The sequence below is a fragment of the Cyprinus carpio genome, chromosome B13 (genome assembly GCF_018340385.1).
Source record: "Cyprinus carpio isolate SPL01 chromosome B13, ASM1834038v1, whole genome shotgun sequence".
Taxonomy (NCBI): domain Eukaryota; kingdom Metazoa; phylum Chordata; class Actinopteri; order Cypriniformes; family Cyprinidae; genus Cyprinus; species Cyprinus carpio.
Genome location: NC_056609.1, coordinates 1,831,980 through 1,858,303, shown reverse-complemented (window position 1 = coordinate 1,858,303; position 26,324 = coordinate 1,831,980). Strand labels below are relative to the sequence as shown.

Sequence of the window (26,324 nt, the reverse complement as noted above, 5' to 3'; positions counted from 1 at the left end):
AAGACGTCAACCCAATCTGGCAACATTGTGATCACACATAAGTCTCCTCACATAGCAGCTTTTAAAATTATTGAGGAACATTAATATTTTAAAGACCATGAGTGCTCTGCTGCCATCCACTGATGGGATTTATATTTAGACAGAATTTAGGCTACACCTCACATTTTGCCAATGATTTATTTAATCTTTTACTGATTTATATGAGGTAGAGTGAAGGAAGAATAAACTTTAATTATTATGCTACCACTTTATGGTACCTGAAATGATCTGCTAACACGAATGGTTAACACTAAATAACCATAGCTGATAGACAGAAGGATAGATTTCCATTTAGATAAATACAACCACATTATTTTCAAAGGGTTAGACTATTTTGCATGTATATTTGCATCTGCGTAGACACATGGGGTGTATGTGTGTTTGTGTTCAGATGTATCACAGGATAAGACATTCAGAGTGCATTTACCGGGTGACGATGGAGAAGCTTTCGTACCACAGCATCTGCACGTCAGAGGAGTGGAAGACCCTCACACAACTCTCCCTCCCTTCAGCCATATATAAGGAGATTGAACTGTGAGTTTGCACACTCATGCATCGAAGATCACTGTTACATAATGGCTTTCAGTAATTCTTATTCTTAGTGGTTATTTAATTTTGCAACTCTAAAATCTGAGTGGACAAGCCACTCTGAATAGCTGTGAAATAGGTGCTAACAGCATCATTTTTCTTATTACAGTTAGGTGAATGAAATGCTTGTTTTTAAAAGCAAAAAAAGTACACCACCTCATGTTGCTTATTGAGTGTTTTTTTTTTATTTATTTTTTTGTAGATGTGATGGTTTTAATACCATATTTTTATAATAATTTTTCATGGTCCACAAAAACTAAGTGTGCACATTGGTTTGGTATTATTTTCATGTGTGGACAAGTGGACATGACATAGGAGTGCAGTTGTAATCAGGATGTACATATCAGATGTACAATCAGACTGTACATTTTTGGCTCATATTTCACTTGTGCAGATTTGAATTGCAAACAAACTGTCATATTTCTGTCTAAGGTTTCACTTTGACATTGCTCCTTTTGAGGAACTGTGGCCAGCAATAGTTGTATACATGGTTCACAATTCATGTGGAAAAACCAGGTAAGAAAGTATCGATTTCTAAGAGCTCTGTGTGTTTTTTCACAATGTATCCTAGAACCAGAAAGATAAATTAATGCATATGTAGTAGAAATAGCAGTGAAGGAAATTACATGACATTTGTTTGTAATAAAATGTCTTGCTAAGGCTGAATTGATAGACAGTACTGTATGTTATCCTAAATGCAAACAATCAAAGCAGTTCCCTTCCAAGAGAACTTCAAACTGTGTCCTCTAGAGGTTGCTATGGGGGAACACCTTCAGTGTGACCGGTGCCTGAAGCATACATCTAAACACGACAATAACACTGGCTGGCGACAGCCTATGACATCATTACCCAACGTGACCACAGTATATGTCATCCTTTTCATCGTCTTCTCTACTGTTTTGTTTGAAGCGTGCATTCCGGTAAGAACAAGCCTTTCCTCTTAGCACTGGCTACCTATTAAACATCGTATCTTGCTTATTACTTATAAAGCCCTGAATGGTTTAGCACCTCAGTATTTGAATGAGCTCTTGTTACATTATAGTCCTCCACGTCTGCTGCATTCTCAAAACTCTGGCAGTTTGATAATACCTAGAATATTAAAATCAACTGCAGGTGGCAGATCCTTTTCCTATTTAGTGCCAAGACTCTGGAATAACCTACCTAACATTGTTCGGGAGGCAGACACACTCTGTCAGTTTAAATCTAGATTAAAGACCAATCTCTTTTACTTGACTTACACATAACACACTAACACATTTCTAATATTCAAATCTGTTAAAGGAATTTTAGGCTGCATTATTTAAGTCAACCGGAACCGGGAACACTTCCCATAACACCCGATGTACTTGCTACATCATTAGAAGAATGGCTTCTACGCTAATATTAGTCTGTTTCTCTCTTATTCCGAGGTTACCATAGCCACCAGATCCAGTCTGTATTCAGATCAGATGATCACTGCAGTTACCCGGATCCAGTACATATCCAGCCCAGATGGTGGATCAGCACCTATAGAGGACCTTTACAGCCCTGAAAGTCAGCAGAGACCACGACAACTAGATGAACAACAGATTCCCTGCAAAGACCTCGTCTCAGACAGCCACCGGGACAAGACCACAGGAACCAGTTGAGTCCTCTGCACAATGTGACTTGCTGCAGCCTGGAATTGAACTGCTGGTTTCGTCTGGCCAGAGGAGAACTGGCCCCCCGACTTAGCCTGTATTCTCCCAAGGTTTTTTCTCCATCCTGTCGCCTCTGGCTTGCATTGTTGGGGACACTTCATTTCCAGCGATATCGTTGACTTGATTGCACAGATATTATTTAAAATGAACTGAGCTGGATGATGACATCACTGAATTCAATGATGAACTGCCTTTAACTAAAGAATGAGTGTTAGCTATTGTCATTTTGCATTATTGACACACTATTTTCCTAATTAATGCTGTACAGTTGCTTTGACACAATCTGTATTGTTAAAAGCGCTATATAAATAAAGGTGACTTGACTCAATAAGCATTATCTTTCTAATCATAGCCCTCCACTCAAGTGAGCCTTCCATTTCTTTCTGATCTCCATGTGGAGATCGAGAAGGCTTGGAGAACTCAGTTTTCATCCCTCATCCATAGGTTTTAGCATACTAGTTATGCCAATATTAATTCATTAACTAGTTTTCTATGCCAGGCTAGATGTTAGCCCTATATCTCGGCATCATGCCTACTGGACCACACAGCCAAGTCGCTGGGCTTCTGCGGGAGCTTCTTCAGCCATCAGGTCCCTAGTATTACACTGCTATCTCAGGACTCGCAGGTCCTTTATTCAGGTTGAACATTTTCTCGGAGTATAATGCTTTGTGACTTGCTCCTTGATTTCTGAGCTGGGTGTTCGCTTTGAGAAGCTGGCCTGGCCAGGATGCCCTACTCATATCTCACCCCAAGGTGTCTTCTGAGGTTTAAGTCATCCTCCTTAACACTCCTTAATTCCGCTCTGCAGTTCGTTTTTTGCAGCAAACGGTTTCTGCATTCCTGAGTACCTCGGCTCTGAGGAGCAATAGCTCTGTAGGCATAAATGGGTTGTTGGGTCCTGTTGCCTCTACAGGTTCTCTGTAGGCCTGGTCAAACAGGATCCATACTCTCTATGGAGATAGAGAGCTTAAAACTGAGCTCAGCTGCATTGGCTGATGGTCTCTCTTTGGGCCCTGCTAGACTGCCCTTCTAATCTAGCCCTGCCTTCTGGTCAAGCTTGGAAGTGCTCCCCTCATTACGAGGGTTAGTTGTGAGCCTATCACACCCAGTTGTGCTTTGAGGACCTGCCTCAGCTTGAGAGCTGAGAGCGCTACTCCAAGAACTCCATGTGCAACAATACAGAGTGTTAGGCCAGTTCCTGCAGCTTCCTTAGTCTGTTGCCTCTATGCTGGGACCCTGTTCCTGTTGGGATGTGTGATCCCCTTCTAAGGTGGATCCCATTTCTGATGTCCCTTCTGCGATTATCTGCTCCCTGGACATGGCTGTGGTCCCCTCACTGCGGGAGGGTCTTCTATGAGCTCGCCAGTCCTGGGTGGATTACATGAGTCCTCCTCTCTATTCTTAAGAGCTAGGTACTTTGCCCTGGGCTAATAATCTCCTCATTCGAGCTGGGTTCCCCTTTCTTTACAAAGGGTCGAGCACTCTGCTCTTTGTGCTCCAAGGCAGCGGCATCAGGTAGTTTGGCCACTTGCTGCCTCCCTTATGGGTTGCCCTCTTTTGGACGAGCCTAGCAGTGCTCCCCTCACCTTTGAGCATGCTGCTCCTCCTTTCGTCAGGTCCTCAGCTTTGGGAGCCCTATTGAGTGGAGCCTTGGGTTGTTAGGCCTCTCTCTGCCTCCCCATTAGGCTGCTCTCCCTTTGTTGGTTGAGCTTAGCAGTGCTCCCCCACTTAGAAGGTTACCTTTCAGCACGCAGCTCACAAATGAGCATAGAAGGTCTCCTTTATTAGGTCCTCCATTCTCTGGAGCTCCATTGGGCAGTAGCCTCAGGTTATTGGGCCTCTCTCTGCCTTTCTGTTATGCTGCCCTCCTTGATTAAGTGAGATTAGCAGTGCTCCCCTCACCGTAGATGGGTCACCTATGAGTTCCTCTCCTACTCTGAGAGTTGGGCCTCCGCTCCAGAGAGCTCCGGTCAGCAGCTGTGCCAGGTTGTTGGGCTACCTTCTGCTTCCCTGGCGGGTTGCTTCTTTTGGTCGAGCTTGCTGTGCTCCCCTCACCATAGAAGGTCTCTTGTGAGCAGTCTACTCCCGAATCGGGCACCTAAGTTCCTCTCTGGTTTTGAGAGTTGAGCCTCCGCTCCATTGAGCTCCAGTTAACAGTCATGCCAGGCTGCTGGGCCATCATCTGCCCCCATTGGGTGCTATTGAGTCTTGAGTGCTCCCCTCACCATTGAGGGTCTCTTGTGAGCACGCTGCTCCCTTCTGAGCAACTGAGTCCCTCTCATTGGAGAGTCGAATCCTTCGCTCTGTGAGCTCCGCTGGGTGGCATGTCAGGACTCTGCCTTCCTCTTAGCTCAGCAGTGCTCTCCTCACCCTAGAGCAGGGGTGCCCAACCCTGCTCCTGGCGATCGACTGTCCTGCATTGTTTAGCTTCAACCCTAATCAAACACACCTGCCTTTAATTTTTAAGTGAGCCTGAAGACCTTAATTAGTTGCTTCAGGTGTGTTTGATTAGGGTTGGAGCTGAACTTTGCAGGACAGTCGATCGCCAGGAGCAGGGTTGGGCACCCCTGCCCTAGGGGGTTATCTATGAGCATACGCCCCTTTTAGTTATACATGAACAGATGCCCTGGGGTCTGCTCTGTGACTACTATGGTTGAATTAGTCTTATTCCCCTCATATGGTGGGTTTTTCTGAGATAAACCTTTCAATCCACATGCGCTCTGAGTATGGCTGAATTAACTGTCACTCCCTGGGTGTGCCACAGTCACGTAGGGATCTAAGTGACAGCTTCGGTTGCCCCTTAGTAATGGTGTTTCTAAATTCATGCTATGGTAAGGGTGCACGTTGTGCTTCTGTGCACTTTCTAAAGTCCACACTGTGGTAAGTGTGCATGCTAAGCATTCTGCATGCTTTCTAAAATCCTGTATGGTAAGGGTTACGTGTTGTCAGCATCATTCCCTTTCTCTAAGTTTGTTTAAGCCCCGGTTTTCTCCTTGGGCTCCACTCAACTCATGTATCCCTTGATACATTTCTGAAGCAGGGTGTTGCTACCAAGGATCTGTCAAGCCAGTTCTTGAGCAGACTCATTCAGAACTTGTGGTAGCCCCCTGGGTGACAAGCCAGATTCCAGGGTGAGTTTATAGACACCTGGCCGTATCCCCTCAAAGGAATCCTCTAATTCCAAGCCTCTGAGCTCTGCCCTAGACTCGGGCATCCCAGCCCAGCCCTTAATAGGTAAGTTGTGTAAGGTATGCAGCTCAGGCCTTTGGCCGGAGGGGATAATGTCACTGACAGCCATCAAGGCATCCTAGGGGCAACTCCCATGGCTATGGTAGGGTTGGTACTTACTGCTCGCAGTGGTTTCTGGCATGCACGCCCCTCAGCATGGCAGTGTGAGTATACCGTTCCCTATAGCAACCTCTAGAGGACACAGTTTGAAGTTCCCTCGGAAGGGACCGTTTTAGGTTACATATGTAACCATGGTTCCCTGAGAAGGGAACGAGACAATGCGTCCTCTAGTTTCCTTACCATGCTTCAAGGCCCCGATATATTTTAAACGAAGTTCATTTTTGTTTGGGAGCAAAAAGAAGTTCGAAAAGGTTGAGCAATGGTATACTGTTTTCGAACATTCCAACACCCCCACGCCACTGGAGGCGGGTTGTAGATTAATGTAAACATGTGTCACGACACTCGCGCGTGTGCCCTAAACACAACAATTATGAAATGAAGACATGTAGGCAATCTAGTTGTGAGATGGGCCCCAATGGATGGAATATTATAGACAAAAGAACAATGATTAACAGCAATTCAGAGTCAAGAACCATGTTTGCAATACAAAGGTACCATACCATTTCCATAATCAGTCCTTTATGGGAAGTGTGAATGTCTCATAGTCTGAAAAGTTTAGCATGATGTGGAAAAAAAATATGTTTGTTACTTTAAATTTTATTAGTGTTCAATTATTTTATTAAACTGGATAAATTATTACACCTTTTTATATTTTATGTGGTATCATGATTTGATAAAAACATGTTTATTATTGTATGTTCGTTTGGCATTTCATTTATCGTATACCCTTTAAACTTGCTTATTGATTGAACAACAACAGCAGCAGCAGTATGGTGTAACATTTATTTGAAACACATGTATTTGGTACTTCCTTTATATCATCACTCTTATATCTTTGCCTTATATCTTTACTCTTTCATTTCATTCTTTTCATGGCTTTGGAAAACTTGTCTCGGATGTTTCTCTCCATTGCTTTTTGCATAACTCCGGGTCGTCGACACCAAGCTTCGAAGCAATTTCTTTCTAGGAATTAAATGCTTTCTGTGAATCTTTAAAGTCTCTCTGCGAGCGATCATACAGGTGTGGATATATTTGTACCAGCTCAGCTATTCAACAGTCCAGTGTATTCAGGAGATGCTGTTCTATGCTCGGACCTCCGTAGAATGATAAACGAACCTAGGGGAAAAAATTCAAAAAGAAGGTGGAGTTCCAGAACACACCCACCGATTACGTAACCGCCACAAACCAATGGATGCTCAAAGGTGTTTAGGAGCCAAAATGAACTCCCCCAGAAAGTTCGCTTTGGTGCCTGATTTTGTTCAAAATTACGTCATATCAGTTCATTCTTCGATTTCGTTTGAAGTATTTTAGGGCCTTCAGACGCAAGCTTCAGACGCAGAAGCGGATGACGTGTTCTACTGGCGCACTTTAATACTGTGGTCTTGCTAGGTAATGACGCCAATGTTATTGTACTGCTTAGATGTATGCTTCAGACACCGGTCACGCTGAAGACGTTCCCCCAAAGTGACCGCTAGAGGACGCAGTGTCTCGTGGTGTAAATGACAGGGAAATTATTTGCATACAAATATATTTAAATAATCTGTGTAACTGTTTAAATTGCTTAAACTATGATTAATGATAATGTTATAATTTATATTTTATAATGATTTTTATATTTAAGGACTAGCTCTGGGACCAGGGTTTAAAAATAAAATGTATTCATAAAAGGCATATAAGTAATAAAAATAAACAACCTTCATATAACAATAAGATTAAATCTATTGTCTTAATAAAAATCAATCAATTGCATTGTGCACGTAGATGAAGAAACAATGATGTACAGCACTGCTATGACAAGGCAAAGATTTACAATAACACTTTCTTTGTTATTAAAGCTTTGAGCAGGAGAAACTGTGTCGCTTCACTATGTCAGTGCGGAAAAATTACAGACGAGTTCCATATCACAACTGGAAACATGCTGTGACGGTGGCACACTGCATGTATGCCATCCTACAAAAAACCACTGGGATCTTCACTGAGCTAGAGGTCAGTGTCATTCTCGCATTTTCATTTGCAGTGAACTTACAAAAATTACTTATTTTAACTACGAGCTTCAAAAAAAAGTTAACTACAGTAACTGAAGGGTTCAGCAATTATTATACACTTACTAAATTAATTCTATGTTACTAAATTCATTGCTATGTTTTTGGTGGGGGTAGTCATTACATTTAAGAGAGGTTTATTTTGCTGGCTGACCATGTGTAAGTAGTAAAAAGCAAGCTGTGGCTGTTCATTTTCTTTTTTGGAGGAGGAGGCGTGGAGGCTTCCTTTACAGGAAGGGTGGGATCTTATGCTTTCAAAGCTACGTTGCTATTGCTTATGCTTATGTCTTCTCACACAGAGGAAAGGCTTGCTGATTGCCTGCTTATGTCATGACCTGGACCACCGTGGCTACAGTAACAGTTATCTACAGAAGTTTGACCATCCGCTGGCTGCCCTGTATTCCACATCCACCATGGAACAGCATCATTTTTCACAGACGGTGTCCATCCTGCAGGTAAAGCTCCTACACACTGTGACAGCTCAGTACGATAGTTTCATACAAGCTAAATATGGTCAGTTACACCCACCTGTTATGGGGCACGAACATGTGCACAGACTCCCTTAGATTCTCCAATGACTATATCACTTATGGTATAAAATTTGCTTGTGGGCACTGGTCTTATGTATGATTTAAGTGCCTGTTGTTTAAAGCTATAGTCCTTGCTAAATAGTGTTGTTCATCCCAGGTGAATAATGTAAAAAAATAAATAACAGATATCACTATACTTTCCCAGCTGACTGATTATGTTAAGTATTGCAAACATTTTTGTATTGCAAGGTTTCTGAAATGTTGTCTTTAAATATGTAATTAAGGCATTGTCTAATTAAAAATGCACTTATTTGAATACATTCCAAGAAAATAAATCTGAACACTGGATAAAGCCAATTTCAAAATTAATGGTTTTGCTTATTTATTTTTAATAGCAAAGAAGCCAAAAGTTATATTTTTGGCAACTATAAAGGCCCTTTCACACCAAAAGTTAAATTAATTAGCTTCAGCCTAAAGGAAGTGCCTCTACACCTCATTCTTTTCAAACTTTTTTTTTTTGAGGGTGGGGGGGGGGGATAAAATCAGGCAAATAATATATGGAGAAACCACTCTGAAAGACCATTCATTATATCAAAATACAGATAAGAATCAATACAGAGATAGGAATATATAGTAAATTATATACACCAAATGCTGTAATGCAGTAAGCTGGATTTTAAGAAAATGGCCTTTAGAGGTATTGTAATTAAAATCTAGAGACACAAATGAATAACGTGAATAAAATAAACTCTTGAAAGTGTATGTTTGATGTTTTCTTTCCACTAGTTCGAAACAACAGATTATAAAAAGCCAACAATGTTTTTGCCTGTAGTGCATGCAGAAACCATCACATTGTCTTTAAATGCTATATTGACACAAGCTGAGATAAAAGGAAGCATTCACGTGGTAGTGCAATTTATTTACCAATCAGGTATCAATACAAACATGACCCCAAAATTTGTGCTGAATGCAGTTCGCATTAGGTCGACCACAAAAATGACTGGTTTCTTTTCCTCATTCCCATATTTAAGAAATTTCCCATCTTAAACAGAGTCAGTTGGTTGTCAGCCATCTCTTGGATGCCCCTTTGGCTTTGATGCAGCTCTCCAGCAGAGCCAGACGCCCCATAAGTGGAGCTTTTGCTTTTTTATTGAACTCTTTTTTTCCCATAGCTGGAAGGGCACAATATTTTCTCCAACCTGACTTCCAGTGAGTATGAGCAGGTGCTGGAGATCATCAGAAAGGCCATCATTGCTACAGACCTCGCCTTGTACTTTGGCAACCGCAAGCAGCTGGCTGAACTGCTGGCCACAGGGTCGCTGGACCTGAACAACCGTGCTCACAGGTCAGAGGTCATAGTGCACCTCCATTATCACAGTACTCTTGTAAATCTTACTTCAACTTCAGGGATATTTTCAGAGAGCCACCAAAACAGTGTCAAAGGCTGTGTTTGAACTGAAGTAGTAACATACTGCTTGAGTGAATCTCACAAAAACTGTTGTGTTTTATTTGAAAGTGAGATACTGAAGTACTAAGTAATATTAATTAACTGCATGTACTTACTGTAGGGAAAAAGTTAGGTTTTGGTTTAGGATTAGCTGCTTTCAATTATGCATAATTTTCTGTTATTACTATGGTAAATACATGTAACCAAGGCTGTAACCAGGTCTTGAATGTTGGGGGAGACCATTTATTTTATATATATATATATATTATATATATATATATATATATATTATATATATATATATATATATGTGTGACCCTGTACCACAAAACCAGTCTTAAGTGTCAATTTTTCTGAATAAATAAGCCGTCCATTGATGTATGGTTTATTAGTATCGGACAATATTTGGCCAGGACACAACTATTTGAAAATCTGGAATCTGAGGGTGTAAAAAAATCAAAATACTGAGAAAATCGCCTTTGAAGTTGTCCAAATGAATTCTTAGCTATGCATATTACTGATCAAAAATTACGTTTATATATATTTACGGTAGGAAATTTAAAAAATATCATCATGGAAAATGATCTTTACTTAATATCCTAATGATTTTTGGCATAAAAGAAAAATCTATAATTTTGACCCATACAAGGTTGTTGTTTTTTTTGTTGTTGTTGTTGTTTTTTTTTGACTATTGCTAAAAATATACCCTAGCGACTTAAGACTGGTTTTGTGGTCCAGGGTCACACACACATATATATACAGTATATATATATATATATATATATATATATATATATATATATATATATATATATATATATACACAGGAGCATCTCAATAAATTAGAATGTCGTGGAAAAGTTCATTTATTTCAGTAATTCAACTCAAATTGTGAAACTCGTGTATTAAATAAATTCAATGCACACAGGCTGAAGTAGTTTAAGTCTTTGGTTCTTTTAATTGTGATGATTTTGGCTCACATTTAACAAAAACCCACCAATTCACTTTCTCAACAAATTAGAATATGGTGACATGCGAATCAGCTAATCAACTCAAAATGGTCTCTCAGTTTGATTCACTAGGCTACACAATCATGGGGAAGACTGCTGATTTGACAGTTGTCCAGAAGACAATCATTGACACCCTTCACAAGGAGAGTAAACCACAAACATGCATTGCCAAAGAAGCTGGCTGTTCACAGAGTGCTGTATCCAAGCATGTTAACAGAAAGTTGAGTGGAAGGAAAAAGTCTGAAGTCTGTGTGCACTGAATTTATTTAATACACGAGTTTCACAATTTGAGATGAATTACTGAAATAAATGATCTTTTCCATGACATTCTAATTTATTGAGATGCACCTGTATATATTAGTGCTGTCAAATGATTAATTGTGATTAATCACATCCAAAATAAAAGTTTTTGTTTACATAATATATGTGTGTGTGCTGTGTATATTTATCATATAAATACACGCATACAGTATATATTTTGGAAATATCTGCATGTATTTACATGTATATATTTATATTCATATAACTTATATTATACATAAATATATTTTATATATAAACATAACATATTTTGTGTTTATATAAACAATAAATATACACAGCCACGCATATATTTTGCAAACATAAACTTTTACTTTGGATGTGATTTATCACGAATTGTTTTACAGCACTTATATATATATATATATATATATATATATATATATATATATATGTATATGTATGTATGTGTGTGTGTGTGTGTGTGTGTGTGTGTGTGTGTGGTGTGTGTGTGTGTGTGTGTGTGTGTGTGTGTGTGTGTGAGTGTGTGTGACCCTGGACCACAAAACCAGTCTTAAGTCGCTGGGGTATATTTTTAGCAATAGCCAAAAAAAAAAAAAAATTTTTTTTTTTAAAGAAGTTTCTTCTGCTTCTGATCAAAGCTGCATTTATTTGATCAAAAATAAAGTAAAAAAAAACTGTTGAAAAAAATTGTGAAAATTTATTGCAATTTAAAATAACGTTTTTTCTTTTAACATGATTTAAGTAAGGGATAATGTACATCCAGCCAGTTGTTATCTCAGAATAAACCCCAACAGGGTGATCAGGACCCTGACGCAAAGTGGAGGCTAAAAAGAATCAGTTAAAAAGCTAAATCAGCTAAAAAGATTGCTTACCATATACAGTATGTTGAAATTAATGCTGAAGTCTTCCATTGTAACATGCGGCGGTTAAGTGTTTTCAGTCACAAGATGTTTTTATTCGATATTCAATACTGGGAACAGTTGTGCTTCATATTTTTTTGGGACCTGGGACACTTTTAATTATTATGAATTTCTCACAAAACTAACATTTTAGATGGTTTAAGTGTTTTTTTTTTTTTTTTTTTTTTTTTGGGGGGGGGGGTTATTACTTACATAATATTCTGTCCAAGCATTTGTTGTGTGAGTGCTTTGTTAATGCTATATGACCCGCTTATGAAACATGTTACAACTTATTTCAAGCAAAGCAATAGATCTTACTGTAAAGAATTCCTAGTAAATGTAATTAATTCACAGCCTGATCTGATCCCGTTGATGAATTGCTGGTTGATTATTTGTCCACCACAGGGACCGTGTGATTGGTCTGATGATGACGGCCTGTGATCTCTGCTCTGTGACCAAACTGTGGCCCGTCACACGACTCACAGCCAATGACATCTATGCAGAGTTCTGGTCTGAGGTAAGCTTTAAATTGCCCCTACTATGGGTAATGAAAGGTTCATATTTTGCTTTTGGGAGGTTGACATGCATGCAAGGGCAGAAAACACATTCATTGTCTTATAATATGCATTTATTTTTGCCTTATTTGCTCAACGACTCCCAAACGAATTGTTCAACGATTCATTTTTCCAAACCCCTCCTTTGCGTGACAGTAATCTGCAGTGATTGGTCCGATTGGTCTCATTTCCATTTAATCGTGCCTGTAATGCCTGATAAAGCAGCTTTTGTGAGCACAGTGTGGCTTTTTGTACAGCGTTACCGCGGAAACTGCAATTTTTTTACCTATTTCATTCAGACCAACGCGAAAAGACCATTGAGCAATGTGCTAATGTTTCATGTTGACGTCAACATGAAACGGCTTGGGATTCATTTTAAAAACGACTCGATTCAGTGATTCAAAGTTGACTCTTTCTTTGAGAGACAATAACTTTATACATGGTGCACTTTCAGATTTAAGACTTTGCAGGATGTTTTCATTCACTTAGAGCTGTGTTACACACTGCATGAAAGGCAATTTTCAAAAATCAGTAATAGGGGCACTTTAATCATTGTAAGCCAAGCATGATTCTTTTTGTTGTAACAATGTTGTGTAATAAAGTAAATCATTGTACAGATCTCTGTATTGTTTTGAGCGGTCTGTCAAATTGCAGGCCAGACCTCTGAAGAACATTCAGTGAAACTTTTAATCTGGTTTGTAATGATAGGGGGATGAAATGAAGAAGATTGGAATGCAGCCCATCCCTATGATGGACAGAGATAAAAAGGATGAGGTTCCCCAGGGACAGGTAAATTAGAACTTTCTGTCAATATCAAGCTCCTAGAAGAACGTTGCTTTTCCTATCCCATGCCTTCACATCGGAAGCATGCCTTAAATGTTGCCTAGGCAGCAGCTCATTAGGTTAGCAGTTATATTAACTTGTAGAGTAAATGCTAAATTTGATTTGAGCAGCCACTTTTTTTTTTAATGTCTTTCCATGTTCAGCAGTATCTGAGTCCTGTTATTCTCATGTTCTCAGGTGGGGTTTTACAATGCTGTGGCTATTCCCTGTTACACCACCCTGTCAGAGCTGTTTCCTCCCTCCAGTCCTCTGCTTACAGCCTGCAGGTCAGTCACACGCTCAACACAATGTTTGACTGCATGAATGCTCCAATGCTGTCATATAATTATCCGTGATCATAAGCACTTTATTTAAACAAATAGAACCAGTTGACTACTATTTCAAAATCTTTTTGGTATAACTAATTTTATAAAACAGATTTCATGAAAGTTGCATTTCAAACACTGTTCATAAAGCTCCTGTTTGGTTTCTGAATAATAAGCAGCAGAATAATTCCCTTTTGTTACTGTAGGTTCAATAAGTTTAGCACATATTCATAATCTTTATACAATACATGATTTTCTTTCCCACTCTGAAACTGGAGTTAATTGCACTGCTTTGCTCAGGTCACATTAACCGACTTCCATTATGTAGCCATTGTGCTAGTTCTGATGTGAGGATGGGTCCGTGTCTAAACGTTTCCCCCCGGTGCCCCTAAACTGGTCAAATGCTTGGGAGCCTCTTTGACCTTGATCTGTGGGGAATGCAAGCACAGTTGATGGCACAATTTGAAAAGCTGTGCCACTGCGTCAGCACCAGGTTTCCAACTGGAATATGTAGGGAGCTGGCCCAGACGCTCCGGAGCCCTGGTCATTGTGATATCAGAGAGGGACCAATAAGTGACATCAACATCACTAATTGAAAGAGAGAGTCTAATAGTCAACCATTTTCACCCTCTGTTTTTGGACTGCATGCTACATAAATGGAACAAAAAGGACAGACCTAAACAAAAAAATGTAGTTGACAAGAGAACTTCTTTCTTCCTGTTTGGGTCAGATTTAATATATGTTATTAAAAAAAATTGCGAGGTGTGCTCTGATTGACCAGCTCTCCAGTGCGTTGTGATTGGCCAAATGCCTCAAGCGTGTGACGGAAATGTTACTCCCTTTATCATACTGTGATACCATCTCCCAACATGACGAAAAAAAAAAACAATAAAACTCATTACAAACGAGGCATTTGTTGCATCCAGTGAGGACATAATTACTGATTATAATGAATTATACTGTCTTTTTACATGTTGTGTATCACACTGCGTAAACATAAAACCATGTCTGCATTTGTAATCGGAGAAATGACAAACAACAAGCCTTCTCTACACTGTTCAAAACTCGTGTTTGAATCATCAGTGGCAAATTCTTTAAATATCTAAAACCTCTTCTAGTTGTGTCCTCTTTTGGAAAGCCAAACAAAGTAGTTTCTCTTTCACAATGAAACACACAGTGACTCCACAACATGGCAGCGAGAGTAAAAGTTACGCCTTCTTTCTTTGTGTGAACATCTGGGCGGCGTTATGCAAATCTTCCCACATTGTGACGTAGACGTGTGATGGGGGCGTGTTAGAATGAGCCATTTTAGGAGGGCGTGGTTGACTCTTAACTTTGATAAATATCTCTTTGGATTTGAGACTTTAGACTTTGCAACTTTACAGATCTTATTTACATACCAAGAGCTTGTACCACTCCAAAGAGAAATGAAAAATTGTAATCGCATCATATGACCCCTTTAAAAGTTTGGGGTTGGTACAATTTTTTTTTTTTTTTTTTTAAGAAGTCTCTTGCCTCTCCTCATATGCATTTATTTAACCAGCTGACCAATCTATTTTAATATGTATTAAAATGCTGCTTATACCTGTGAAGCAAAGCTGAATTTTCAGCATCCTTACTCCTTTTGTCAATGTCACATGATTCTTCAGAAATCATTCCAATATGCTGATTTGCTGCTCAAGAAACATTTCTTATTATAATTTTGTGCTGTTAAAAAAAAAAAAAAAAAAAAAACATTTTTATGTTCAGAGGCAAAAATGTGAAAGCAAAACATGCTACTTCTCACTTTAGTCACTTAATTTATGAATTTATTATGTAATCGTTTTGCCACATTTAAGCTACCTTATAGACCAACTGTTGTGTTTTTGCTGTGATAATGTGAAGAGCTCTCTGTGTTTGCAGGGAAAACCTGGCCCAATGGGAACGAATCGTGCGAGGAGAGGACACCTCTGCATGGGCTTCCACTGAAGAGGCCGAGCTGAGCGAGACATCAGACAGTGGACCAGTAAAAGTGGACAACTAAATCTGTGGCACCTGTCCCACAGCACCACCTACACCCTGCCAGAGACACTGGACTTCCTGTGGACAGTCCCACTTCCTGCAGAGACAGGAGGAAGCGCAGAGGGCAGGCTGGGAAGGATACATTCAAAAAAGTAAACAAAACATAATGTTACCTCAGTGGGTGACGGAGGCGTACACTCTAATGACATCAGGGCTCCCTTGTTGATGGCTGGGACTCAAGTCTACTCTGTGTGGGATCACTTCAGCAGAACGGCAGTACTTTTCCTTAAGAGGTTGCTTCTGCATCTTTTCGCTTAGGTGATTTTTTTTTTTTTTTCAGTTTCTTTCGTGGTCTTACATTTGAAGAGGCCTTAAATCCCAACCCGAATTACGATCTGGTTGGGTGACTCGTAACTAAGTTTAAAATGGTACTTTTTATCCTGCTGTGGTCAAAATACGCAAAGCTTATTTGAGTGGATTTATTTTTTAAGACAGACTGAACGAATTTTGTCGCAGTTGAGGTGAATGAAGCATGATAAACCCAATGTCTGATGGATGTTTTCTATAATATTTTAAGCAAAATTGTTTTGCAGTACTTGAATGAAGAAATACAGCCTATTCTGAGTGGAGTTAAAAACAAAAAATCCCCTAAAGCGCGTCCTTCCAAAGCAAAGAGCTTTTGTGACGTCATAAGTTTGACTCTGAACCTTACTGGAGTCACACACAAGTCACGGTGTTCCTCACTGAGATCTGCAGCATCTTCCAACCTGATACGAATTTAACCGGTTGAAGCTCATATCGCTATTGACATTTAAAATAAGGAATCAAAGGTTTAATAATATTAATATAATAATAAAATTCCTGCTCATGCTAATCCATGTAATGGCAGTGAATAGTGATCAGCTTCGCAGAATAAATCCATGCGACTCGTGCAGAAATTTTCATTTCTGGGTGACCTATCCCTTTAACTCTGTGAACAAACCCCCTTCAAAATACCCCAATCTAAAACACAAAAATACTGACCAATCCTATCTTAGTAACTGGTGCATCCACCATAAAACCAGACAAACTGTTCTATGTAAATCTATGAGAATCCTGCATGTTTATTTTTTTTTTTATTAATTTTTTTTTTTTAAGGAATTGGATAGAAATCAGTTTCCACAGCTCTTAAAAACATCTAATAATGACAACAGAAAGATAAACACATTATGTTTTCTTTTCTGAATCTAAATAAACCTTAAAAAGTTCATACTGTGGATTAAACTTTCTAACTCTCACTGCCAAATCAACATGATTCATAAGTCTTCAAAGATTATTGTTTTTGTGTAATTCAAACACATTCTTTACACAAAATCAGCAGAGGAATAATGCTTTGCAATGTCACACTTCTTCATCGCTTAATGCTCCAGTTTCTATGGGACGTTCTGTAAAGTTTGTGTGAGCAAAAAACAGTAACCAATGGGGCGGAGCTTAGTGAAGGGGCAATTGAAAATGCAACTGCACTTTCTGGAGAGTGAGGTCTATGTCTTCTACATATGTATATGTATGTTGTCAAATGCAGGATAAGGTGAATTTCAAGTTGCGACCCAACAAAAATGTTTGCTATCAATATAATGCCTTCATTTCAAATAGCTGAACTTTATTTTATTTTTTCTTCTTTGTATCTGTAAGAGGCACCTGCAGTCCCTGCAGACAGTGATGGAGCTCTGACTGACTGATGGCCTTCTGTAAATACTGCAGGACTGATGAGTGAATGTAATTAATACTGTCACAAACTGCTTCAAGATGCCTGTTAGTTTTTAAGTGTACCAAAGGTGTGTACACCATCGGATATGGGAATGTTAAACATGGCTTCCAATGGTTGTGTCGGCATGCGATTTGTGCACTGTGTAGGCAGACTGGAGATGTAAGCTACATTCTAATGGTGCTACAGTATCTAAGGCAGTCATGCACTTTCTGATCCCGAGCGCATGCGAGAGTGTGTGTGTGTGTGCGTATGTGTGTGTGTGCGTGTGTGCGTGTTCACTCTGGAGTAATGCTACCAACCCCCATCTACTACGGAGTCAGAGTTGAGAGGCTCTATTCAGCACCGCTCACCTCCGTCACCAAGATCATCCACAACCAGTTGTCTTTCCCCTCATATGCACTATGTTTAGAGACTATTATTATTGTTATTAATATTATTGCTCCTATTATATTATTATTGATTATTACCATTGTTATTTTGTTAATTAGAGTTAAATTTTAAATTAACTTATATTTTTTATACAAAGTTTAGCATTTTTGTTTTGTACAGAACAAATTGTACATTATGGAATAAAGCGAATGGTCATTTAGAGAAACTGCATACTGTTGCCCGAGATAAATGTATGAGCAGTAATTACTTTTATTAAATATTTCTGACAAATACAAATTGTGTAATATTTATTCTGTGAATTTTTGTTTATTTTTTTAGGCAATCAATCTATTTGCCATCTTTATTCATATTTGACATGAAATGGAAACAGCACTATGTGCTATTATATTAACTAATAAAATGAATATATAGTAAGTAATACACAAACATTAGCCTTTTGTTCAGAATGTTTTCTGTGACTTTTAAGCAGCAGGTGGCATTGTGTTTTCACACACTTATCCTAGCAGATTAACACAAATAAAGCTTGTACCTGAACATGATCCACAAGTGTCCAGATAGCTCATCTTAATTTTGAACATATATCTAGAATGAATACAGGTAAAGTGAGACATTTCAGCTTAATCATCTTCATTAAAATCAGCATTAAGTTTATAAGTTTACGGTTATGAACAGTCAGTTTTGTGATTGTTGTTCTGGTATGGGACATAAGTGTGAATCAGATTTTCCTAAAAGGGGAGGGTTAGAAATGCTTGCGTAAAGAGACACTGTTTGGAATCCAGCTGTGAGATAAACTCCTGATCATTGCTGCAGTGCTGAAGTTGTGACGAGTCCATTCTGAATCTTGTGCGTCTCGCGCCATCTACTGGCAAAGCATCTATAAATCCTCATTTTAGCTTGTCATAAACTTGTGCAAGCAGTAACCGTTCAGAGAAGTTGTGTGAACCGACTAAACCGATTCATTGAAAAGAGTAGACTCAACCCAACGAAGATTCAAACTAAAGTCGTGGTATTTAGAATTCTATTACAAAGCAATGCGTAATAGACTATTATGACGTAGCCTATGGCGACGCGAGTGATTTGAACTTTATGGAAACATTCATTGTTGGCTGGGTCTTTTCTTTTGTGTAGCTTTATGATTGTCAGTCAGTAAAAAGAGCCCAGAAAAAGTGATGATAATGATTAAAACCTTTAAAATAGGCAACATGAAGCATTGCGATTGATGTAATGTCAAATAAAATCAATACAATTATGTATTGCATTTGTGTAGATAGATAGATAGACAGATAGACAGATAGATAGACACACACACACATTATCATAAAATGATGTATTTCAATCTTACACCAAACATTTTACCTTGAGGCACTTCACGGATTTTGTACTTAGAAAAAAAAAAGAACTAAATGTGCCCAGTGACTATAAACTTTGGCAATAATGTTAGTATTTATTTGTGTTCCTTTCTTTTGAAAAATATTTTTCTAAAGCATGCAAAATCCTTTTGAAAAACAGTATATATATATATATATATATATATGTGTGTGTATGTGTGTGTGTGTGTGTGTGTGTGTGTCCCTCAGACTCAACTCAGCCCCGTCACACTAATCATTCTACACCCATAATAATTTAGAATCCAACCATGTGACAATTCAGGTATCTTTAATACTGTAGTAGTGCAGAAAGTAGTAGTGTCATACTTTTTTATGTATTTTATAGGTGTATAATCATGAGGGTATTGTCGCTTAACTAAACCCCATCACATAAAATTAAGATAGTATATGCAGTGTACTTATTTTTTTCCTACCATATATTCTCCTACACTACTCGAGTAGCACTGGCCATTTAAAAACAACAACAACAACTCCATCACAACACTCAGCTTTGTCCCATATGTATATTTGTTGTTGTTTTAGGGTTGAAATTTGTGACAGGGTTAAATCACTTAATTTATCAATAATGTTAAATATACATATGTCATGTTTCAGTTAATATATGCAAACTCATGACAACTCATATTTATATTATAAATAGAGTATTTGATGTAATGTGTCCACTTAAACCTTGACAAGCATCCTACATCACATCCGCAGCAGAAAGATAGTGTTAGGCATGCTGATATGTTAACCCAGAAAGAAGGGTACAATATGCGGGAGAAAGAAAATTGAAGATTGAAATGTATAATGCCTAATGATGTGGGGTGTTTAGAAAATTCCAAGTTGAATCACCAAACCAACAAAACATCTTATTATTTCAAAAAATAATCAACAACAAAAAAACAGTTTTTTATTTTTAACTATAATTTTTTTAACAGTTCTAGTGGCACTTCATGAAATGTCTGTTGCACTGAGGTACTGCCTGGATGCTGGAGCTGAAGCAGAGGTGTTTTATTTAAAAGTGACCTTTATATAACTTTATAGTGGACTATAAAGAGGACTATTCTATAAATAAAATAATAAATAAAAACACTAATGGTAGATGTTAAAAGCTGATAACTAAACAAGAGGACGTCCCCATCTGAATCAGCCAGAACATGTACACAGAGCGGGTTTGAAATCAGTGACATTGCAGTCCATATGATAAGAAAGTGTGTGAACAATTGCACATCAGCAGACACACCTCTTTAACAACTATACAGCTATACAGTACTTATACAGCTATACAGTGCTTATAGTTCAATTTAAAACATAAATAAACTACTGACAGTCCATGTTGTTTTTGTCAATCAAATATTAATAATGTAAATGTACTGTACAAACTTGTGTTCTAAAGCTAAATCATCAAATCCTTACAATAGTTTTCAAAGAGAATCCATTAAACTCTGTCTAAAACTTCAGCCTGTTCTGACTTACTGTGCTATGTTATTTCTGATTAAACTAACTAATATTTCTAACTTTATGGAAATTAAAATACGTTCCACATAGTGATTCAGGTCTCTGTACTCTGTATTTCTTTTAAAATATATTAATACTATTATTATATACAAAGAAATAAACGTCATGTTATTGACCCATAAATCTTATCAAAGCCTTGCAATCCAGTATTACTTCATGCAATCACTATTGCTCATACAAATTTCATATAGCCAAAAAGCTGAGCACGACATAGGCCTTTGAGATTACCAACGGTCTGTCAATAGAAATGATAGTTGAAATGCGATAGCTCCAGATGAAATTATAATATGAGAGAGGAGACCCTCTCCTAGGCAAAGTGTGAACTGCAGCAAAAAGTTACAAAAGGGGAGTGTGACTATGATTCACTGAGAGAGCGAGCCTCTTACCTTTAACCTTAGCCCCAATCAATGCCTTGCTGTGCGCTTGATCTAATCACAGTTCAAAGTCCCTTCCACGAGGCACTATCAACAGAGTCTGTTTGTGCTGCTCACTCTTTTTTTTTCTAAGCCCTTCGGCTTTATCAGTCTCCCCTTCTTCTTGGACCCTACAGACCTCATAGGACCCGGGGCCACATCATGTTTCCACGTGCGCTGCTGCTGCTGTGTGTCTCCACAGGCTTGGCTGCCACACTTATCCAGGCCTCTGCTGATTCAGCTGCGGTGGATTCTCCAGCTGACGGCTCTGTTTTACCTGAAGCTCAGGCTGGTGAAACCCCAAATGACATCTTGATGGCAGATGTCCCTGTTGAGGGAAAACCTGCAGAGACCCAGAGCTCCACGCAAGAATCTGAAGATGATTCAGACTGGGGCTTAGGTTCTATCAGAGGGGGTTTCCAGGCAGTGAATGGCTATTTTGACTCTATACTGGAGCTGATGGGGGGTCGGGATGGTGTATGTCAGTACCGCTGTAGATATGGTAAGTGAAACTATTTGTATTTTAGTGGAATAGTCTTTGTATTTTATTCTTTGCTCAGTGTGCATTCTAAACGCTTCTCAGATCACTGTCACATTATATGCTTTGGGCAAAGACTGACTTTTTTTTTTGTTTCTTTCTCCATGCAAAAGGATGTGAGTCTCTACAAAAAAAAAGCTCAGAAGAATTTTGACTGCTTGTGACCAAGTGTTTCAGTCTCCAAAAAAGAGGCATAACTACTTTTAGTATACTTATATTTTTTAAAGCTTGACAGATGTAGTCAATATGAATTGTCATAGTATGGAAATGAGAAGAATATGTACATTCTTCCCAAAGTTTCCACTGGAAAAAACATCAACAACAGTAAAGAAGCTAAAACATGACTGAATATGGATTAATATACAGCTACTTCAAAGAAACATTTGTTGTGCTTTACAATTTGCATATAGTGTTTAACACTGACACTACTAATGAAAAACCTAAATTTATCAAATTAAATAATTTAATAAATCTAAAGATAAGAAAAATATCAGTTAAATGCAAAAGAACAGGGTTCTTGATCAGCTTTTATGTGAAACATGCCCTTGCTGATCTGTCCTCACTCCTCATGTTGACAGACATGGTGTGGCAAGTCGATCACACCACTCTACAGATGACAGTAATAAATCAGGATGTTTCTTATGATTATGCCTGAGAATTTAGGAAGTACTTTATTTATCTCTTGACACCTTTATATTACTGATTTAATTCTACAATGACACAGACTTGCATGTTTATTGAACACAAATTAATAGAACTTAATACACACAGAAATTGATTCAATTAGTTTAAATCTGTTGAGTAACTAATGTTCTTAATGTTAAATGTTGCCTAAGGAGGGCAGTGAATGTAATTTATTCAATCAGTATTCTTCATACACAATAAAAGTGGTTAATATAGGCCTATGTGCAGTTTTAGCAAAATAATTGCATAATAAACTTCATGCGGGTTCAAAAGTCCTACTGAACATTTGGTTGCAGGGCTTTGACTAAATGCCAAAGCTAAGATAACTGCTGTTTCACCATGCAGGCTATAGGAAGAAAATCTCATTTACTCATAATACTCATAATACTTCTTGGATAAGTGTCACATATTTGACATGAATATATGAATTCTCCATTATTAAACAGGCAATTAAGACTGTCACAAATAAAGAAATAGATATTTTACATTTAGTGACATTGAGGTTACCTGGGGCTCTGTATTAGGACCTCTGCTGTTTTAATTCAATATTTTACATTTAGGTAATTTTATCAGGACTTTTGTGCAGTTTTTAATAGCTATGCAAGTTCTATTCAACTGTACCCTTCAGTTCAAGTTTGGAAGATCATAATTCCCAAACTATAATAATACTGAATGAGACTGAATTAACTGTAGTGGGTAAATACATTCAGAGAAAAAAAATGCTGGGAAAAAAATTGCTTTTTCAGTTTCAAATGTTATTCTGTAATACAAAATCCTGGGTGTTGCTTGAATTTTATTTTAGGTTACTAGAGTTGAATACTTAAGAAACAGCATGAAGTCAAAATAGTCCAGTGTCAACCAGGAAAATATTTATGACAAACAATGTTTTTGGTTCATTATGCTGTAAGTAGGCCGGCGTAACTGCTTTTGATTGTTTCCACATTTGTAAAGCTCTCAATGCTATTGTTTTATAAAATGTATTCTAATAAAGGTCAATAGCAACTTTATGTAAATCACTTATTAAAGATATGTTATATGATAATGTAACGTTTCTGTTTTTCAGGTAAAGCTCCTCAGCCTCGGGCTGGATATCAAATGCCGGAGCCTGATGGTTGTAGCACCTCACTGCTTGGCTTCCAGGTACCGAACAGTGTATGTGTCTCTTTATTTCTACTAACATTGGTGGTCAGTCTGCCTCCTTGAATCTTTGATACTGTATGTTCTGTCCCAATGCATGATCTGTGTGAATCCGGCCAATGAAGTGCACACTGGCCAATGAATCAAAGTTGTACTGTAAATAAAAGATTCATCCAAATCAACCAACTAATATTTACATGTTAGACAGGAGAAAAATTAGATGATTATTTTGTACCTTTCTTGTCTGATACTTGATAACACAAAGAGAGCTCTGCTTGTTAAAAGAAGAAAAGCACTGACAAATGACTTTGGGTTTTAAAATATTGTACAATGACAATATGAAACGAGCTGGTAGATATCTCCCTTCCAGGTTTGTAGCATCAAATATGAAAAAGGTTTGAATATAAAGCTCTTAGTAGTAAGTAAAATATATACTCTGTTCTTTTCTTACACATCTATTCTTCTATTTTCTCAAGCAATGTTAAAGTATAATAAAATTTTAAGTAAACCCCTAACCGTGACAAATTGAGACTGATTGATTTACATCAAACTCAGTCAAAATGTCTCTTCCTTTCTTTCAATGTGTTCTAGACCTCATGGCATTAAGTTAAAAGTCTGGCTCTGCATGACTAGTATTGCACAGGTCAGCACAGTTTCAGAAATCGAGAGACTAGCGTGGACTCTGAAGAGATGTTGAACAGCCGACAGGTTCCGGACAGTTAAGTTTGGCATCCAGCCAAAGCGCTGATAGGACTGTTGTCAAGAAAGAGGAAAGCAAATGTGCCAATCACTTTCACACAAAGACTCATGGACAGCCCTCTGTGTAATTCCTGGAACTTTAATAAATTCTAACTTTGAGGTTTAAAGGGATACGCCATCCCAAAATGAAAATTTTGTCATTAATCACTTACCCCCATGTCGTTCCAAACCTGTAAAAGCTTCACTCATCTTCGGAACACAATTTAAGACATTTTGAATGAAAACAGGGAGGCTTGAGACTTTCCCATAGACTGCCAAATAAGTAACAGTGTCAAGGTCCAGAAAAGTATGAAAAGCATCATCAGAATAGTCCATCGGCCATCAGTGATTCAAGCGTAATGTTATGAAGCGACGAGAATACTTTTTGTACACGAAGAAAACAAAAATAACAACTTTATTCAACCATTCCTCTCGTCTGTGTCTCTCCAAATCAGCGTAGCGCCATTTTGGCAATTCCAAGCATTACAAAATGGTGCTACGCTCTTCTGTATCAGCCGCACTGCACTGATGCGCTGTAACTAGATAGAGCAAAGTGTAAATACACGTAAAAAAAAAAAAAAAAAAAAAAAACGTATCTTTGTGGCGAAACATAAAATAAACTAATAAAAAATTTACTGCTCAGGTTTGTCAAAATGGTGCTACGCTCATTTGGAGAGACACAGAGACTGTTGGAATAAACAGGTAATATGCATGCTAATGAGAACTGGACCTTAAAATAAACTTTTACTAAATTGTTATAGAAATTCATTATATAACCATTATTGATATACAGACTCACTTACATTTCATTTCCTTAATTCATATTAATGTGATTGGGACACTGAAAGGATGCAATCACGTAGGTTGGTCCATTTTTTGTGATTAACAAGTTATTTGTGTGGTTGTTTGTGTGTCTGAACTGTGTGTGGTTGTTTGTTTTAACAGTGCTAAAGAGCTTTAAAGCTCATGTTGTAATTTGCTGTTACTCCACAGTTTGATATGGGTGTCCCGGCCATGACCAAATGTTGTAATCAGCTAGACATTTGCTATGACACCTGTGGCTCTAACAAGTACCGCTGTGACACCAAATTCCGCTGGTGCCTCCATAGCATCTGTGGTGACCTGAAGAAGAGTCTGGGCCTCATATCAAAAGTTGAAGGTGTGAAATACACACACACACACACACACAAATTGGGTTTCCATGTTTTATAGGGACATTCCACAGACGTAATGTGTTTTATATAATGTATATACATAATGGTTTTTGTATATATCTGTGTTGGAGATCTGTTATGGCTAACCCAGCTGAAAATATTTTTGACTGATTATATGGATTGTCATTTGCAAAACCCCTCCTATCTCTTCTCTCCCACAGCCTGTGAGACCTTTGCGGACACCATGTATAACACCGTGTGGACTTTGGGCTGCAGGCCCTTCATGAATGGACAGAGGGCAGCCTGCTATTGTGAAGGAGAAGAGAAGGATGAGCTGTGAAGACCTACAAACCACCTTTAACAAATATAAACACTTTACAAGTTTAAACTACTCCACACTAGGGGTCAGTATTAGGATGAATCTCATTAAGACACCTTGGTCACATTTCACCACATTAATGGAAAGAAACAATTAGGCAGATTTACTGCAATGCACAACAGTGGTGGTTGTTGTTGGATTCTCATTACTTTTAGTTATTTATCATTATTATTATTATTATTTTTATTATTATTAATTGTAATTATTATTAGCATGCATTAAATGATGTATATGACATACTACTGCAATGTATAAATACTATTAATTTACATTTACTAATTTAAATAAAATATTTATTTTATTTGCATTGCAGCAAAAGAGTTTTTTTTTTTTTTTTTTTTTTTTTTGCATAATCAAAATAACAATTTTGCAGAAATTTGCCTAATCTTCCTAAAAATGTCACAAAGCAAGCAGATAATCAAACAAACAAACAAACAAATGTATTGGTCCTAAAAGCTGACATATTTTATATTTTCAGCTATATTTTGGGGGAGAAATATTACTTTCACATTTTCTTGACATGTTTTGTGAGATTCACCCACTAACCCTTGAATTGATGCTAGTGGATTAGTTTTAGTTCAGCTGAAACGAAAAAAGTTTTATGTTGTATGTGTGAAAGTGTCCATCCCACAAATTTGCAGTATGTGATTGCATGTAGGTTTGTTGTATGGGAAGATAATATCCAT

General features: G+C 37.9%; 2 protein-coding genes across 5 annotated transcripts in view; both read left to right on the top strand.

Moving 5' to 3' along the window:
* Positions 1 to 18,706, top strand: part of LOC109100429 (cAMP and cAMP-inhibited cGMP 3',5'-cyclic phosphodiesterase 10A-like) — a 119,819-nt gene extending 101,113 nt beyond the window's left edge. Inside the window, exons 14-22 of one of the 3 annotated variants that reach the window (XM_042736234.1) lie at positions 431 to 573; positions 1,060 to 1,143; positions 7,490 to 7,640; positions 7,996 to 8,151; positions 9,399 to 9,571; positions 12,273 to 12,384; positions 13,130 to 13,210; positions 13,442 to 13,530; positions 15,472 to 18,706. In XM_042736234.1, the coding sequence (XP_042592168.1) occupies positions 431 to 573; positions 1,060 to 1,143; positions 7,490 to 7,640; positions 7,996 to 8,151; positions 9,399 to 9,571; positions 12,273 to 12,384; positions 13,130 to 13,210; positions 13,442 to 13,530; positions 15,472 to 15,592 (1,110 nt within the window). In that variant the 3' untranslated portion in view covers positions 15,593 to 18,706. The remainder of the gene's footprint in view (positions 1 to 430; positions 574 to 1,059; positions 1,144 to 7,489; positions 7,641 to 7,995; positions 8,152 to 9,398; positions 9,572 to 12,272; positions 12,385 to 13,129; positions 13,211 to 13,441; positions 13,531 to 15,471) is intronic. The other 2 variants (XM_042736233.1, XM_042736232.1) reach the window with 2 other exon arrangements.
* Positions 18,707 to 21,081: 2,375 nt separating this feature from the next.
* On the top strand, positions 21,082 to 25,614 carry LOC109100378 (group XIIB secretory phospholipase A2-like protein). Of its 2 annotated transcripts, none has more exons than XM_019113837.2 (4): positions 21,082 to 21,510; positions 23,294 to 23,370; positions 25,099 to 25,264; positions 25,481 to 25,614. In XM_019113837.2, the coding sequence occupies exons 1-4, from the start codon at positions 21,171 to 21,173 to the stop codon at positions 25,597 to 25,599; spliced, it is 702 nt and encodes a 233-aa protein (XP_018969382.1). In that variant the 5' UTR covers positions 21,082 to 21,170; the 3' UTR covers positions 25,600 to 25,614. The 2 variants fall into 2 exon arrangements, with proteins under 2 accessions (XP_018969382.1, XP_018969380.1); XM_019113835.2 differs by having other exon boundaries at positions 23,294 to 23,382.
* Positions 25,615 to 26,324: the final 710 nt, after the last annotated feature.

Bases quoted from the DNA above. Each gene is read 5' to 3' on its own strand.
- LOC109100378 (XM_019113835.2), top strand. From the start codon at position 21,171: ATGTTTCCACGTGCGCTGCTGCTGCTGTGTGTCTCCACAGGCTTGGCT. The intron at 23,383-25,098 runs GTATGTGTCTCT...GTTACTCCACAG, and splicing joins GCTTCCAGGTACCGAACAGT to TTTGATATGGGTGTCCCGGC. The intron at 25,265-25,480 runs GTGTGAAATACA...TCTCTCCCACAG, and splicing joins CCTCATATCAAAAGTTGAAG to CCTGTGAGACCTTTGCGGAC.